Source organism: Balearica regulorum, chromosome 4, assembly GCF_011004875.1.
Source record: "Balearica regulorum gibbericeps isolate bBalReg1 chromosome 4, bBalReg1.pri, whole genome shotgun sequence".
In the NCBI taxonomy this organism is placed as follows: domain Eukaryota; kingdom Metazoa; phylum Chordata; class Aves; order Gruiformes; family Gruidae; genus Balearica; species Balearica regulorum.
The window spans coordinates 3,290,036-3,308,203 of record NC_046187.1 but is presented as its reverse complement, the minus strand read 5'-3'; the positions used below and the strand labels follow the sequence as shown (position 1 = coordinate 3,308,203).

At 40.4% G+C, this 18,168-nt stretch overlaps 1 protein-coding gene across 20 annotated transcripts in view; it reads right to left on the bottom strand.

Moving 5' to 3' along the window:
- Positions 1-18,168, bottom strand: part of ANK2 (ankyrin 2) — a 343,812-nt gene that overhangs the window by 40,206 nt on the left and 285,438 nt on the right. For 8 of the 20 annotated variants that reach the window (XM_075750956.1, XM_075750954.1, XM_075750943.1 and 5 more), the window contains 5 exons: positions 17,755-17,857; positions 17,017-17,120; positions 4,916-5,140; positions 1,774-1,928; positions 588-799 (listed from right to left, as the gene is read on the bottom strand). In XM_075750956.1, coding sequence (XP_075607071.1) covers positions 588-799; positions 1,774-1,928; positions 4,916-5,140; positions 17,017-17,120; positions 17,755-17,857 — 799 coding nt within the window. Of the gene's footprint in view, positions 1-587; positions 800-1,773; positions 1,929-3,145; positions 3,245-4,915; positions 5,141-12,516; positions 12,553-13,444; positions 13,487-17,016; positions 17,121-17,754; positions 17,858-18,168 lie in introns of all 20 variants that reach the window. The other 12 variants (XM_075750938.1, XM_075750940.1, XM_075750939.1 and 9 more) reach the window with 6 other exon arrangements.

The following is an 18,168-nucleotide window of genomic DNA, read 5'->3' as shown; positions in this document are numbered from 1 at the left end:
ATATTTCCCCGAAACCCTTACGTTTTTACACTAAACGGCACAATTTCCCATGAAAACCTGCAGACAGAAGAACTGACTGCCAGTGAGAAGGGGAGACCTCCCTTTTTCAACTTTCCCACGCCTTCCTCCTCTTCCTATCCCCTTTCTTGGCACTTGTCAGACCCTTTACAGAGTTAATTTAATTCACTTAACCAGCAACAAATGCTTCCCTTCTCACCTTTTTTTTTTTTTTTTCTCCCTTAGAACAAGCTCTGAGCTATTTTAGCAAGCTACGGAGCTGTTCACGGGGGAGTTCGACAAGCACGGCCTCCTGGCCAAGGTCAGCCGTGGATGCATGCAGCGGGAGGAGGGGCTGGAGGTAGGGGAAAGGCTTCCCCCTCTTTCGGTAGTGAACTGTTGGGCTGGTTTACTTCACGCTGAGAATCTGTACGTTTGACCTAGTTATTACAGCACGTTGTACTTCTCTGATGCCTTGCATAAGAAGTATTTAAGAAATCCTTCTACGACCTACCCTAACGTCATCATCATCACCAAAATTCGGTGGCAAAAGAAAGAAAAAGTTAAGCCTCCTAATTGTTTCATTGTACCTGGAGGCCAACGCGAATTCGTTTGGTTAGAGCCCCTTCTGGGAAGACTGCCTGCACTTGTGGTACCACAGTGCTGCTCAGCACACCTCCCTCAGGTCCGATAAGGTTGCTGTCTTGTTTGATCCGGGATACCACCGCAAAGTACTGAGGGAAATCTCGGGTGATGATGCGGCAGATACGTTTCTTCTCGAGCTCCTCTGGAGTGTCAAGTACTGAGGCCAAAAGAGACGATGGTCAGAAGACAAGAATTTCGGAGAAACAATACGGCAAACTTCAAAATGCTTTTCACATTTAACTGCAACTCACAAAAGCGTTTTGTCTAGAAACCAAAGGGGGAAAGGAAACACGCCCCAGCATTTCTAGTTCAGCTAAACCAGAGAAACCAAGAAAGGAACAGACAGAACAACTAACTGAAGGGAGCTTAGGACGGCAAACTCGGAACAGGTTGACAACATCCCCAAAATGAGCAGGCAAACAAGCAAAGGGATTGGTCCGAGCCCCTTTCTACTTCACAGTTTAACACTATGGCTTGGAGCAGCATCAAGGGAACTAAACTCCAAATCAAAAAAGTATCAAAGTATGAGTTGAGCTGTAAGGACGTGAGTTGGCTCGTTTACTTTTGTGTTTTGTTTTGTGGTTTTGCTTTTTTTTAAAAAAAAAAAAAAAAAAGCCATCAAAATTAATAACAGATTCTGTAGATCCTAGCCAGCCCAAGGCCATTCTGTTCTCTCAGAAAGCAGGAGTACCCATGACTGACAATTCCTCCCACACCCGTAGCTGCTTGGAAAGGATTAGTATGATAATTGCCTTGTTTTGGAAAGATGTTTGCTATGGAAGCTTTTTGTTTAACACTATGAAAAGGAGCAGCAGAAAGCACAAGTCTAGCATCTATTCTCCACTTCGTGACGGGAGATTTTGTTTCGTCCCGCTACTTCAGCAGACCGTGCGAGGGAAGTAAGCACGAGTGCACAGTGATTCTGTGGCTCCTGTACCGAGAACACGATTATGCTCCAGTGTGACCAAAATGAAGTATCTGGAGAATGTAGCGTCAGAAATTCTAGGTCAGACCAAACATGAGGTGCTAAATACAATAAACGATAAAAAGCTATTACCCCCAGTTACAGAAGTAATGCAGGAGGAGAATAATAAAAATAATAATAATAAAAAAAAAAGTCAGACTAGATACCTTCATCCATCCCATTCAAGATTTCATTCAGTTCGTCCTCAGTGTATTCACAGAAATGCTCCTTCCAGCTGTCCCCGTTCTCACTGCGCAGTATCACCAGCTCTCTCTCCTTCCCACGCAGAGCAGCAAAATGGGGAATCTCCACAATCACAGGCCTGGCACAGCAACACAGCGCATTAAATGCACACGGGAGAGAGGAAGAAACAGGATTAACAGCAACTCTACTCGGTCTGCTACAAAGTGACCTGGAATTCTACCTATTGCGCTGGAATACTTTGGCATAATCCTAAACTAGTCGGTCACTAACACAGATTAGATTTTTACAGGGACCCAGTAAATGCTGAAGGACAGATTAAAAAGTGCATTCACCTCTTTCCACAGTGTGAATGATCTTTGGTAAGATAATAGTGCTTCGCTAGAAATTTGGTAATTGATTTGCAAATTCGTTAAAAAACAAAAGCTCACGCTCGTTTTAGTTGTCACTACTGTCTGGGTTAACCTGTGCAACTTCATTTCAAAGAGAATCTACTGTAACGTATACGAATAGCGGGACAAATTCTGATCTCGCTTATACCAGTGCAAATCAGAGTAATTTCATTGCAATCCGTGGGCAATTGCGTCCTGTGCCGATTTTACTTCGTTCTAATTTTATATATTCCAATGAAATTATTGCCGATTTACACTCCGGGAGAGATAAAGGAGGACTGAGGAGATCATCTGGGTTTCTATTTCAGTATAGGAGATAAGAATTTGCTTTGTTGCCTTACAAGCAGATGTCAATATATGTATCAGTGTATGTGTCCATATATATATACACACACACATATACAACACATATGTGTACATATAATATATCCATATTTATATATACATATACATACATACTCTTAGAAATAAGAGAGAAAATACAAATATATTTGTATATACACTTCTCTAATTAGAGGACTCACACAGGTTACCATGTACATAGTAAATGTCACGTGTTCTATCATACTGCTGGCATCCAACATATAACTTATGGATTAATCAGTCCTTGACACAAAAAACATCTTAAAATTTACAGTAGATTCCTTTTTTTGGTCCCAATCCAGGTTGCTTTGCTACAGACAACAAGCACATAACTAGGAAGACTTCATGCCAAAACAAAAATGAAGGCCACAGTACTTTAAGAAAAGGATACAAACATACCACCAAAACAAAACCACATACCACAAAGGTTGAAAAAATGGTCCACTAAGGGTTAGGTATACAAAATTTCAAATGATAGAAAGGGACAATATCATGGGCATAATGACATAAAAAAATCATATTGCAGAAGGAGGAGAAGAATGGGGAGGTCAGCATCCATCGATTCGTTTCAAGTCTCTCCTACCCAAGGAATTTGGTCCCAGGAGGCCCCAGCTGAAGGATTCGGCTGACCAAGCTTTCTCCCTCATTAAGTGGGGGAGGAGCCGTAGGCAGATGAAGTTTACTGAGTACATCCAAAGCAGCAGTGAAAGAAAGAACATAAATAAACTTTATGTATTTTTTGTGCCAGAACGCCAGTGCCATTGTCTGGTCCACAGAGTGGAATTAGGCTGTACACTGAATAAGGTTCCGTCCTAGCGATCACAATTCGGTGATCAAAATCAGCAAAATTAGCTTCGTTAATTTAGGATCTTTTCTTGCTTACGGGAATACACCGGGCCTTTCGGCAGCGAACTCAATGGGAACAGGATTTGGACCTCAGAATGCATCTCTGCAAACAGTACAGTAATTTTCTGATTTCCCTGCCGGTACAACACGTAGAAAAACACTTGTAGGAAGGGCACAAAGATCTGAGAATGATTAAAACTGTTCTATACCCTGGTCTTCCAGGTGAGACGTTCTCATTAGATAGCGAAACCTATCTTTAAAAAGAAAACGGAAGACATACTTAAGGTCAATTCGTGTGCGACAAAGATAATGTGTGTGACTGAATGTGACCGCACAATATTTCTTCTGCTCTTGAGATTTCTTTCTGCTTCTCTTTAAAGAATAAGTGGTACAAAGCATCCGATTAGTCAGCTTGTTTGCCATCACTCGTGACACAGAGGAGGTATCTGTCTGCCAAAAGGAATGGTTGGCTTGCTCTTAGCCTCACATCCGCAGCGTTTCAGAACGGCTCTTGCTTTTTTACCAGATTAGAGCAGCAGTGAAGTAGCCAAAACACGGCTTGCGTACGTTCTCCTTTCACACTCCATATCAAAGCAGCGGGCAGTCAAAAACTACCAATCAACTTTTTTCTCTCCCTAAGGTCAATCTTTTAGAAAAACCACTAACGAAGATAGTGGCTCTGATGACTGCCTGTTATAAAGGCAACCGATTTGCTTCAAAATGGATTTAAACTATTGCTGTTTACAGAGTCACTTTTTCTTACAATTTCTGAATGAAGCTATTTATTGTAACAAAAGGGGTTCCTTCAATCATCCACTTTTGGATGCCACAGTTGAGAGGGAGAACAGTCGGTAAAACAAATAATAATTAAAGAGAAGTGTGGATAACTGCTGCTTTCAGCTGAAAATTGCTCAAACAAGCTGAGCAGGAGACACAGATCTGATCTTTCTACGGGTTTTGCTGCATAGGACAAAAGAAATGGCCCAAAAATTCCAGGGTTGTCCTATTGCTTAATTTAGCAATTTCAACCCCAGAAAAATCAAAGGCACTGTGCTTCCCTGCTAGTCCAAATTACTGATAGCGCAACACAAGTCTCCAAAACAAGCAGCTGAAACTTGTGTTGTATGTGTAGCAGGCTTTACGTTTGGGCTTTAGATCAGTGCTGTGCTATTCATGCTTTATACGTAGAGTATTTAAATATAGTATGAACTGCCCTTTCCCGCTGAAAAGGGGTCTTTTCCCACTACAATATCACAACACCGAGTAACAATTATACCCAAGGAAGCACATTAAGCGCTACCGGTTAAAATACCCATTTTGAAAGGAAAAGGCGTAAAAGCTTTGGGAATTGTTAACTAACAACTGATTTGTGTTTCACGCGACCGGTCTGTTACCATATGTTACAAACATCTTTTCCTGTTCAAGTCTTGAAAAAAAGGAACCACTTCAGTGCAAACAGACGAAAATAGACCGAACGTTTTCCTTTAGGCCATATGGCACCCCTTACCCAAGGAACTGAGCACCAGAAGGTCCAACTTCAATCAGGCGGCTGGCCAGACCTTCGCCTTCCACCATGGGAGGCATGGTGGCCAGTCTGTGGCGTTTCACCAACCGGCAAGTCACTCGCGTGGGAGCAGTGCATTTCCGCGGAGGGATAATGATTCGTAGTCCGTTATGTCTGCAACCTCTCATGGCACCCCCGCGAGCATCCACCATGAAACTAACTAGGAAGCTGAAAAATCAGGGGGAAAAAAATTAGATACACAACATATCGGAATCCCTTTAGTCACGTTCCACATACGTCAACAAACTATGTACCTAAATACAGCTCTTTCTCTAGGTGTACAGTTAGAAAAAGCCTTTCTCCCATGTGAAGCGCCAAATTGTGCTAAGATCGTTTATTAATTAAACTAATTAATCTAAAAGTTCGTGACAGAAAGTCTTACTTTGCAGTGCTGCCGCTGGTAAAAATGGCAGCAGTCACTAACCGATGGGAGCACATGTGTACGTACCTATTAGAGACAAAGTCAAGTGCAACTATCGCTACTCTGTACCTGCAAGCATCTATATTGTAAAGTTGGCACTCTTCACTCTTTAAATACTTTACAAGCAAACACATCTTATTGAAGAGAATTATTTATGTCTCAAGAATATAAAGCCAATTCTGATGTGAGGGGTTGCTGGGTTGGGGTTTTTTTAGGTTATCTATGTAATTTTCTAGTTATTTCATAAACTATAATTTCTAACAAAAAATGGGTTTGGAATAAAAAAAAAAATCAAATTTCGTTCTGGAGCGTGTAGACACAACTCGTAATACAACAGCGGAGCTAGCACCTACTTATGTAAAAAAACCCAACATGTCATTACTGTTTGAAGACAAATTCTGGATTTTGGTGAAATGAAAATAGCTACAGTCACAGTATAAGAGGTTTATTTATGGATTTTTGTTTTTCTGTGTTACTTTGCACAGGAATACAATGTCCCAGTGGAAAACTTAGAGATGCAGAGAGCCATCTAGCTAGAGAGGGAGGCCTCTTCTAGCTCCAGGTAAATTATCTTATTTATTTCTTTTTCTTTAAAAGGGATAACAACATTTCATGGAATTTCTTTTATGCTGAACTTTGTATAGTTCCATATAGAACCAACAGGTAGATTTTGACAGATATTGGGGACATTCTTGGGAAAGGTGTACAACTACTTCAATTGGGTTTTTTACTGGTTTATGACTTGGGATCATGCCCGATGTGGGATGGGAATGTAAGGTTGCTGGAAGTGGAAATAAGAGGAGATGAGACAGAACGGTATCAGGCCTACTTCTAGCCACTAAAATAGAATCATCACATGGGGAGTCGCAGAAATGCTAGTGAAGGACCTGCAATAGAGAAAAGCCCTTATAACATGAGTAACAAATACAGGTATTCTTCCACCGTCCCCTTGACCGTTCTGTGCAACAAACATTGCATCCATTCATTGTCCACACGGCTACAAGTAATTCCACATGCTGTAAAAACACAACACTCGACACACCGTGCAAGTCAGAAAAAATGGATGATGGAAAGGAGCCACAAGCGCCAGTCGGAAGCACACCATGCACCACGGATGCCAGTCTTTCTCACACATGCAGTCTCCTAGTCTACTGCCATTCATATACCTCTAGGTTTTGTTTAGTGTAAAAGTCTGGGTAGTAAAACCATTATCTCATTCCTTAGAGGTTGGTGTTTCTGTGGTTTTAACAAGGGGGAAAAAAAAAAAAAAAGAAAATGAAAACATTTTACAGCTTTGATTCCCTGGGGATTAATTTAGAAAAATGGGTGCTTCCTTCATAAAGTGCATACTTTATACATTGTAAAGCACAGGTGAAAGAAGAGCTTAAGAGATTCTAAACATTCAATTGTTGCAATAATGCTCTATGGCTTGCATTGCAATTTTCCTTTAACTGCATGAAGTAGTGTTATCAAAGCGGTTCTGAATTAATGCTTCTGAGAATCAGTCCAAGTCTCTATTCTAACGGGTGTGTTAGAGGAAGTTTGTAACACTGAGCGCTGGAAGAAGAGTTTCACATTTTGATGCTAATACTATGAGCAACAGAAATACTACCCCCACAATTACGAGAACCTAATGAGTGCACTTACTGAATTAAATTAGCATTCACATTTTTCAGTATGTAAGCTGCCACAAATACAATTTTTAGGATTCAATTCTTTTCATTATTGACGTAATACTCAAGATTGTGTACTTTAACAACAGGATCACCTTCTTGCACTGTCCGTCACTGAAATATCTGTCTGTCTGATGTCCTCCTTAGCTTATCTCCCCACGTGTCTCAGCAACGCCAAAGCCACTGTTAACTGCTAGAAGCATACACACACACAAAAGGTAAGGGCCCAAATCAAATCATCTCCCTTTTGACCACAATAATGGGTTCTGTTGCTCCTAATACGGTGTTCTTTCTCCATATAGTAATTCTTTTCAGACTGACAAGATAAGCGGAGTGCTGAAATGGTAGTGCCTTCTGATAAAGCACACGTTACACAATTAAGATAACTAGCTTGTGGCGTAGAGCCAATGTAAAAGCTGAAGAAGCAGGAGCAGTCTTTGATTTTGACCACTCGTTACGAACTGGGATCTCGCCTCACACACACACAGTCATAGCCCTGTGTTCCCACACCTGCAAAACTTGGGATCTAAACCAAATCAATTAAAAACGGAGCATGGCATTTGTCTCTAGTAAGCACTTGAGATGCCTTTGCATCTCCAGATAGCTATGTGTGTTCAGGCTTTAAAGGTACAGAATCCCAGACTGGTTTGGGTTGGAAGGGACCTCAAAGCCCATCCAGTTCCACCCCCTGCCGTGGGCAGGGACACCCTCCACTAGCCCAGGTTGCCCAAAGCCCCATCCAACCTGGCCTTGAACACTGCCAGGGAGCCAGGGGCAGCCACAGCTTCTCTGGGCAACCTGTGCCAGGGCCTCAGCACCCTCACAGGGAAGGATTTCTTTCTTTCTAACATCTCAAGTAAAGAATTTCTTTCTAACATCTAAAGTTGTGACTCTTATTTCAGTTTAATTTCACTGAATGTGCTTGGTGGGTCAGAGCAAGGTCAGTGAATCTGTCACAAGGTCTATCGCCCCTCTATCACTGAAACCTACTATTGCTCCAAAGAGTGGAAAAACAGGCAAAGGTAACTATCATTGGAAGGTGGACACAAAGATAACAACAGCTAGGATAAAAACAGTAGGACATTATTACCATTCACTGTAAACCCAGCTGTTTCTATCATAAAGAAGATCTCAATTATTTAGTAAATACATTATTTACTAAACAACAAGACACAGTCTGGCAAACAGGAGCGTTCATCACAGTATACACCAAAAACCAGACTTGTGCCGTACACTGAAACAGACCCCTCGGACGAAGTGGGAGATTCCTGCAGGGTTTGGTGACGTCCGGATGAGTCTGAAACCACCCACGGGACTGCGAGCGCCCTTGGACTGCCGGGCAGCAATTGAGGCAAGCACAGAACAGTATGAGGATCGGTGCCGGTTATCACACTAAATAGGGAGGGGCCGGCTCACAAAACCAGCTGTATACTACTATGAAATTTCCGGAAAATAAATTTTGGAGAACCAGCCTGAATATAGTGCAAAAGAAAGAAACGGAAGGGGAAAGTTCCTCAGCACCAGAGCCGTGGCATAAAAGTCTGAAAGGATAGTACGTTGATGCAGGATTTGTAGAGCTGACACAGAATGTAAAAATACATTCTTCTTCACCATACCACCCTGTTTATTTCCCAACCTTTTGCCACGTTCATTTTATCATCCACCCATTTAATCCTATTTCTTTTCTTCTCTTTCTATTTTTTTACATCAGCACATTTCGTGTCATTTTGGATATGCAATAGAGCGAAGCAAATCACTCATAAGAAAGCATTTTCTGAATCATAGCAGCCTCTTTTTCTACCCATTTGCTACGTAATAGGGCATTTGGATGGTGACATTACTGTTCCAGGACTGCAAAAGCAAGCTTTGCCCTCTGAAAGGTCTGTGTATATCAATATACAAATAACTCATATAAAACTAATGCATGACATAAAGCATGCTTTCTGAAATGTGCATTTAGGAAAGTGAAAAAAACCGTATGACTAATATAAAGGAAATGTAAAATGCAAATTCATTATTTTGTTGCCCACGCACGCACATATTATTTTTCCTCTCCCTCATGTTTCTTTTACCAGATGTTGTGAAGTGACAAGACTGAGACAGGAAGAGATTGTACTCAAATGAGTGAACAACACTAGCAGGAATTAAGCCATCACTCTAGGAAGCGGTACCTTTTCATTATAAATTCCCATGGTCAAAAAGAAAATAATACATAATATGAGCTTATGAAGAACTCTAACATCATATATACTCCCTGGAGCATAGGTGCTTCTCTTATTGCATGCAGGGAGACAGTTACCATCCCTGAGAGGTACCCATTCAAATCTTTGCATCGGTCTTCCCTGCTCTGGCTTACAACTAAGCACTACACGATCATCACTAGAAGAAGAGAAGAAAGGAAGTGTCCTAAAAAAATTAGGCTGATAAATGTTCCTTACGTGCTTCTACGATAATTTATAATAATAGTAAAAATTAAAGAAAATGTAAAAGAAAGCAAAATAACCCCCAGGAACTCCATGTAGGTATAAAAGCTATGATTTTCAGAAGGGGTTAAAAATGGCATAATAGGGGAAAGGAAAGCCTTAGCGGGGACTAACTATGGTTAGGAAAAAAAAATGAGGTAAAACCAAGGACAGGGAAAACAATATAAATAGGAGAAAACTTTTGGACAGCTGATAAGTAAGAAAACATTCTCGTGAGCCATTTAAAACAAAGATGGCCAAAACAAGTGAGCCAGTTGATCAAGCCATGTGTCAAAATTACACGTACTTTCCATCAGCAAAAGTCTATTTCAGAACATGTTTTAAATGTCCTTCCTATAATAACTCTACATAGGGGAAGCATCCTTCTTTAGCACTGACTTCGGTTTACCTTGGCAACCCAGGGCAAGAACTTGAAATTTCAATTAAGTGACGATTCAGAAAGCAAAGCAGATTATGGGTTAAAGCAGCAAAGTCAAAACTTGTATGTCAAGGGTGACTAGGGCAACGGCAAGACGATCTTTCTCGGTACTGAGACAGCCCTTGAGTAAGTTCCATTTTCTGCCAGTTTTAAAGGTTCAGTTAGAAACGATGCAAGACACAAACGTGTGACCCTGAGGGTCTTGCAAACTGGATTGATACTGAGCTTTCCTGAGATTTAGCAAGGTGGTAGTCCAATATAATAGCTAAATCAATGAAACAAATGAGGTTTGGAGAAATCATTGCCTTCTCTCTTTTGAGAGAAGAGAAGGGGAAATCAGGATTTTTATTTTTATTTTTAAAGACAAAATAAAGGACAAAAGCAATTATTTTCTAGGAATAAGTTATAGACTGCAGGGGAGTCTATGCATGCTTCTGTTAAATACATGGTTAGCAGTTAGATCAAGCTTCATCCATTCTCCTCTAACTTAGCAACACTTACTCATAAATTAGAGAGGCTATTTCATTCTCTTTAATTCTACAGCATTTAAAAACTACACACTTGCCATATGAAAGGTAACTATATCAAATAACATTGGCTACAGCATCCTCCGGGTTGAGGACATATACAAAATGTCCCTAAATCTTTCAGGTTCTTTCCACGCCTTCTACAGAGAGCAAACAACAATGGGTTACCTAACGGCTCCACCTGAACAAAACACAGACAATATCTATGCATTGGATTTATCCACCTTACAATGACAAAAAGGTGTGGCGTACTTTCATGAAATATTTGTATTTCAGACCCGAGCCAGAGTCGTTCCCTTTGCCGAATGAAATTTCGTACGGATTCATATGGAATTAACTTGGTTTTATTCTATATCTATGCTCATTTGAAAGATAATAGCAGGATAAACAAATAAAAGATCGATGTGTCAACACTGGGGCGGGGTGGGGGGGCGAAAGAAGATGCTTATTGTGTGATTTGCGAAGAATCACTGTTACGTAAATGGCTTTGCAGAAGAGTCACAGTTTCGGGTGGCTGTGAACGCAAGCATGTTGGCACTCAAACGCACTTCTCGTTCTGCAGAATCACGTCCAGAGCCATGCAAACCGAGCAACGGGAAGTGTCGCTCTAGAACAGGCAATAGTTCTTTGAACACACAAACCCAGAATAGGCCAAATCAATACACCACCACCTCCATACGGTCAGTTCAGGTACGATGATGCTTTCAAACTAGCTAGGGCAGGCACACATGCTCTCATCAGGTAGCAGAAACGATCAAAAGCTCTAACTAGAGCACATCCATTGCAGACACGTTTAAGAACTTTTCTGCATACGTTATCTTAATTTTTAAAAGAAACTGGGAAACAAGGAGATAGCAGCATTCAGTGTTAGTCGCACTGTGAAGAAGCAGAAACAAACAATCAGGGTGCTTCAGGCATTGTAAAGTGTTCAGCTGGAGAAGGAAAACTGCTAGAGAGTCTGAAATTAAGAAAAAAGGCCTTGATCCAGCTCCCGCTGAAGTCAACAGCAAGTCATTCAACTACCTCAGCGTGCTTTCCATCAGGCTGCAACTATGCCGTACGTAAACAAGGCAAAATACACATTCCAGGAGGACAAAAAACATGACCCTACACAGGAAATCACTATTGACTTATGTTACGTTGTCTTCACTGCACTGGCCAACTACAGAGAGACTGAGTGATATCACCTAAAAATACGGGTTTGTAGTGTGGGGTTTTTATTTAGCCATTTCATAATTTTGCACAGCTGAATATTTAAGAAGATTTTCCACCTTTCTACGGTTACGTTAAAGGAGATGAAGAGGTATCGTGCCAACGAACAGTTTGCCAAGTGAAGATAATCTCCTTTGGGAAGGTACCGCACAGGCGTCCTGTGCAGGATGCAGCGTGCCAGCGATTCAAGCACCGATTAACCGAGGTCACACAAAAAAATGCATGCGGCACGAGAAATTAAATATACTGGGTCTGCGCTGTTATTTTACTAGTTCCAATATAGTGGCACCATTTGGAAAATGTGGCATAGGGAGTGGTTCCGCAATATTTTTTACGTATACAAGTGCGAAAAAAGGCCCACTGTAATTTAACAGTTGAAACTAAACTTATCTACAATGATTTGTGTTGGATTATTTGGGAGGGGGCTGTGTGTGTTTCCTTCTTTTTAATTAAGCTATACCACCAACAGAGAAAATGTATTGTTAATTAAATCAATGGTTAAAATAATCTAGGGATGTATAAGGAGCTTTGTTAAGATTTTTTTTGCTGTGGACTTATTGTGTGTGCCGTTTGGTTTTTTTTTTTCTAATAGAGGACACAGCAGAGGGGAGAAAGTGGACACTTACACAACTGTGTAAGAAGAGAAATAGGGCCTTGTGTAACTATAACCGCTAGAGTAGATTGTTTTTTCTCTCGGCTAACGTGCGCTATCAAAACACTAAAGCATCCTGAAGTGAAGTAGGAGAGGAGGATAAATAGGGTGGGTGAGAAGTGCAATGTATTAAAGAAAGAAATTATGCAGAAGTTCACCTGCTGTTGTCATGATCAAGACATGGAGAAGAGCATCTGCAATAGAATAGATGATTTAACATCAAAAAGGAAAAGAAAGGGAAAAAAAAAAAGAATGAGTTAAATGAAATACCGAAATAGCGGAAAAATGAAACAGATTTCTAAATTAAATACATGAACGTATACATATATATGCATATTCATTACATGTGGGAAGGTAGGAGTGAGCATGGAAAATAAGCCTACATAAAACATCCTCGGTTACAAATGGTTTCTACTACTACAGCAGTAAAGCTAGAGCGATCTGGTTTCTTTACGTACATTCTTAAACTGGAAGTCAGACACCTAAAACGTACAGTTAGATTCTGAGTAAGTCTTTCAGAACCAGATCAGAGGAAACGCTGCTTGGTTTCGGTATCCCCATCTAAACTTTGGGCCGCGGTATATCAAAGGGTAAGGTATCTAAGGTAATTCCAGGCAGTGTTTCTGATACCACAATAAATCGTAGATTTTCTCTTCCAATTTCCTATCAGTATATTCTGTCCTCCACTTGCTTCCATTTCAACATGTTTCTTGTCCTCCTTTTGTTCTGCACTGCAGAACGACAAATTTCAAGCTTTCGGTTTGACCCGTTCAGGCTCCGAGTCACGTGTCACACGGCCAGTTAGTTTTCTGAGGTTGCTTTTTTATTACATATATCTCCATTGCCATTTTCTTCCACTGACACGAACAGCGATTTGCTATTAGTGAAACGCACCTGCTGGTTTCCCTCATTGTAACTTTCTGAACAAAGGTCATAAAGGCAACCGTAGAATTTGAAATAATTTCAGATTTTAGAAATGACTATCAGCTGGTCGCTGCCAGGTCCTGTTTCCAGGAAATTAATCTCACATTGGGGAAAACAATATTATGGATTCAAAACATAACACTTGAAATATATTTTGTTTACCTTGTTAGCAAGGATCCAGTCTCCTTTTTGGCAGACATGCAGCTAAGAACGATAATTCACATTATTTGTCACAGTTCGAGCTGCCCACTCCCTCAACCTTCTCCCTTTTTCGTTGATGGAAGCAACAACTTCCAGAAAGGTAAATTGATAACATCCCAACTGTTTAATTTTGTGAGATACAAGTACCAATACACTTGGGTCATCTATTCGTCAGCTAGGAACTTCTTCATCAAATTATATAAAAGAAATCAGTATCTTCCATTAAATAGGAATTTTACTGTGAGCAAGTCAGAGCTGGCAAACCTGCAGAGCTGCTACATATCTTGCTCTAGAACACAAAAGCAAGTTAATATCAAAGCACAAACTCAAAGCTCCTTCCTCCCAGTGCCGTGTTCCTGACAACAGGTCGGATTTGCCTCTCATCTACCATACCTGTACGTATTTGTCAGTAAAATTCTTACAAATAGAACCTATACAACTCAATTGCAGAAACTTTTTACACTGTATCACCAGAACCCAAGTATGAAAACAACATCATTCTGCACGTAATTTATACTTTAAGATCTTACAGTTAGCCTTGTCTTTCCGATGCACACTTAGCTGCTGTGGGCAATAGAGAGATAAGAATATGACACTGGTAAGTGATGTCTAAATGCTGCGAGTGAAAAGAAATCTTTCAGTTCAGTGGTTTCTTGCTCCCAAATTAATGAAAATATATGTGGTCTTCCAACAACAGGATATAGCGAGGTATGAGATTAAAATTGTGAAACGCATTTGCATTTCTGTAGACATCAGTTGTGTCTCTTGTAACGCTTTAGCAGGAAATTATACACAATATCCCCTAATATTACCAGCAAAGCGATAAAACTCTATCTTATTGGGTAGTTAGCACCCAAACTTTCTGGCGTATTCAGAGCTCCTTAGCTTTGCTCAATATGTAAGATCAGATAGTTTGATCAGGAGAAGCAAATCTGATTTGCTGCAAGGAAGTATAAATGCAGGAATTTCTACTTTTTCCTTTGGCCAATGTTTGAAACTATTTGGAACCTGTTGGCCGTGTAAAATGACCAGGAGCTGTTTATGTTGAGATTGTGAGCACCAGAAGAGTGTCACCTCTTAAGACAGAACAATTTTCTTGGTTTCAAAGTGGCTACCAAAGACTGACCGAAGATCTTGCTTTTCTTATCGATGAAATGATCAACACACTGAAACGTCACATTTAAATTTTAAATGGATGGTTAAAACTTTTTCCCCTTCTAAAATTTCAGATATAGAAGTTTTGATTAGCTATGCAAAGGCTGAAATATATGCCTGTGACATTCCGCACCAAGAGAACGGTTCTCTAAAATTTATCCTTTTGCTTGGGGGTGTCAGACTGTGATCCACAGAAACACTTCCCTACCATGAGAGATCAGTAAGAACCCAACGACAATTCGGGGTTAGCCACTGAAGCAGGGCAGGGAGAGAATAGCATCATTTTTTTCTCTCAGATGGCACAGAAAATAAAATTAAGATCATCCGTGCCAAATAAATTACCGTCCAATACTTTGCTAACGTGTTACTTTATAAAAACACGGTCTGAATTCACTACATTTCCAGTGTCTTGGGCAAAATCAAGGCCATATCTTGGCTTAAAGCCACTAACAATATTTATAGAGGATTTCCTCCTCTCACGACAGGTAGGTACCACTTCAGTGCGTGCACCTGAAATGTCAGCAGCGTCGCTAGTTCATAAGAACCTGGTAATAGTGTGTGTCTGTGCACGAAGGGGGGTGGAGGTGACGAGAGGGCTATAAGTGACAAACATATTTGTTCTTGTTCCAGCTAAGCGAATGCAACGATCATGCACGCAGCACTTCTACAATTGTTTCACTTTTAAAATGAGGTCTTACAAGCGAAACTCTACTAGTCAATGTGTTTTCCTAAAAAAGAGATGTAAACAAGATGCACCCCGACAGTTTAGGATAACTTAACGGCTCAGACAAATCTAAGCCAGATAAAAATGACGTGGTGTGCAGTCTTTTCCAAAGGCTGAGCTGTCATTATTACAGGTTTCTGTATTACCACATTTAGTGGCAAGTTAGCTGGTACGTATAAAAAGAAGAACGTAGTTTGTGTCGTGTTAGTCATTATTTCATACGAGGCTGCAGAGAGCGCTGCTCCTATTAAAATCAGGTATTCTTATCCTACCACTAGCATCTTGGTCATCCAAAAAGATCTAAATATCACTAACATTTTTTAAAAGAAAAACACAAAATGATTGCGCATCCGAGAAATAAATGCCACTCTTCTAGAAAGTATTTAGTTCATCCCTTGCAATCACTGGGAAGACCTACCTTTCTGAAAGTGAAAAATAATACCTCCTTTGGAAAAAGTCTGTAAACTGTTTAGGGTTAGAATAAACCACCAAAACAATTTTAAAGCTCACATATCGACATATATATAAACACATACATACTGTACGCATGAAGTACTTTCATTTAATTTGTTAGGTTTGGAGCTCAAGAAAAGCAAACCCAAACACAGCCAAATACCCTGCTACCAGCTAAGGAACAAACAACCTTCTCGTGTGTGTCACACATCAGCCAATTTGCAGTCGCAGCCATGACAATATTGTTCCTCTTCTAGACCAGGACTGCCTGTCGTTCTGAGTGGGACTCCAGTGCTATTTTTTTGAAAGGTATGCACTGTAAGACTGTTGCAAACTCATTTGAGATTAACAACGACGACAAAAAAAATCTTTCTCCTTGTGGTGTCCAGCCGCGCTGCATACAACACAGCTCCGCAGAAATTAAACGCTTTTTCATGACATCCATTTCTTATGAATTCACCGGCACACGCCTCATCAAATCTGACGGCAGGGCACAAGTGTAGAATTCAGTGTAAAGAATAAAATTACTTAAAACGCAGTAAGGAAGAGCACTTAAACCAAATGCGCTCACAGATTTCGAGGCCAACCAGGGTAAGCTTTGTGACGCATGAATTTGGCTGGACCTGTCTTACTCCCTTTCAATGAGCCTGCCTAAATGCAAATACTTACAAAGAGTCAGTGGTGAGAATACACGAACATAGTGGCCAAATATGTGTAAAGCACATGATTTTTAGGTTGCTTGTCTAGGACGTAGTTCACGTAATTTAAAATCCTTGGTTTCTTTTTTCAGTAATCATGCCAAACACGAGAGTTGGTGCTTACCTAAACTACTTCACTGGCATAGGAATGACTCACCATCTGGACCGATTAGGCCCTTGGTCTCAATAATTACTAACTTTAAAAAGGCACTGTATTTATTTGTCGGTAAAATTCACACAAATGCGTGTGCGTGCGTGTCAATTATCTCGTTCGTTCCTCTTGAGCTTGACTGAAAGCTCAGTGACTTGCAGTGATTTCAGCGGATAGTCTTGGTCCTCAGCCTTGCTTGATTGTCACAGCTTAAGAGATCATAACAATTTATGGACAGCTCTAGGAGACAATGAATTAAAATACCACCCCTAGTTAAGCATTAGTTGAAGCTGCTGCCACTGCAGGTATTCTGTTTCTCTTTTTTTAGTATAATGCTAATTGATACACTCACCCTGAATGAATAGGGCTGGAAGAAAGAGCCACATTGTCCAAGTTTTCAGGGCCCCAGCTTAAGCGATATGAATTCCTTTCAGCTTCTTTGGCCAGAGTTGTTACCTTGGTAAGCAAAAAACCCTCCTTTTTACTACAATAAAATCAGTTAATCAACCAAACAATCAGATGATGTATTTCACATAGTACCGCCTAAAGCGTTTAAACTTTTTTAAAAAAGAAAACAAAGGAGTAATAACAGCGTTAAGATATTAGAAACCCCTCATTGTAACGTTTTGTACTTGCTCAAAGTAACCATATCTTAGTGGTCCCAGTGAAATGAAAGCTGTGATTTACCAAAGTGGCATTTCCTAAATATCTTTTTTTTTAATTTTTTTTTTTTTTATCTACGAGCATGTTTCAGGATAGTCTCTTTGAGGACAACGGCCTCCAGTTCATTAGATCGCCTGAGTATTTAGCCCAGTGGCTGTTAGCATCATTCAGAAATCAGTTAAACTGAAGAAGATTACAAAGACAGTCCCTGTGCTATATTCCCACAGCTTATCCATTTAGTCTGGAATAGAGTTCAGTATTGCACAGCATAATATGCCCTTAAATATCAATGAAAATTAGAGAGATTTGTATCAAAATAACCAAAGCAGCATACACGACATGGTATCATTAGTACAACCTAAACCCTAATCTTTTTATATTTCTGTATTTACCCAAGCGACGAGTGAATTTAAGAGAATTTGCTTACCTGCTGGCTGGGGATTACGACCGTATCGTCGATCATGGCACTGTCCCTCAGGTAGGAGGCATGGCTCAACGTGTGGGACCTGTCTGAACTGAAGGACCGCAGGCTGGTAGGTTGGTAGGATGCCATAGCAATATATCAGCAGTACAGGTGATGTTGTAAAGGTGTCATGATAGATCGAGTGGGAGAATGAAAAAAGCGTGCTATTAGCAATATGATGCAGCTTCCAGGGGGAGTAGATAACAGTCACGGGGAGGGGGGGAAACAGAGCTGTACAAATCTGTGCTATGCTACCTTTCTGACCAGGGGGCCACAAAGTCTTTCGACTGACTTATTTGCTTCAAAATGCAGAACCTAGAGATTAATCTAGACAACGGTTTATTTTATACTCACAAATACTTTATACTTGGCTTTGTG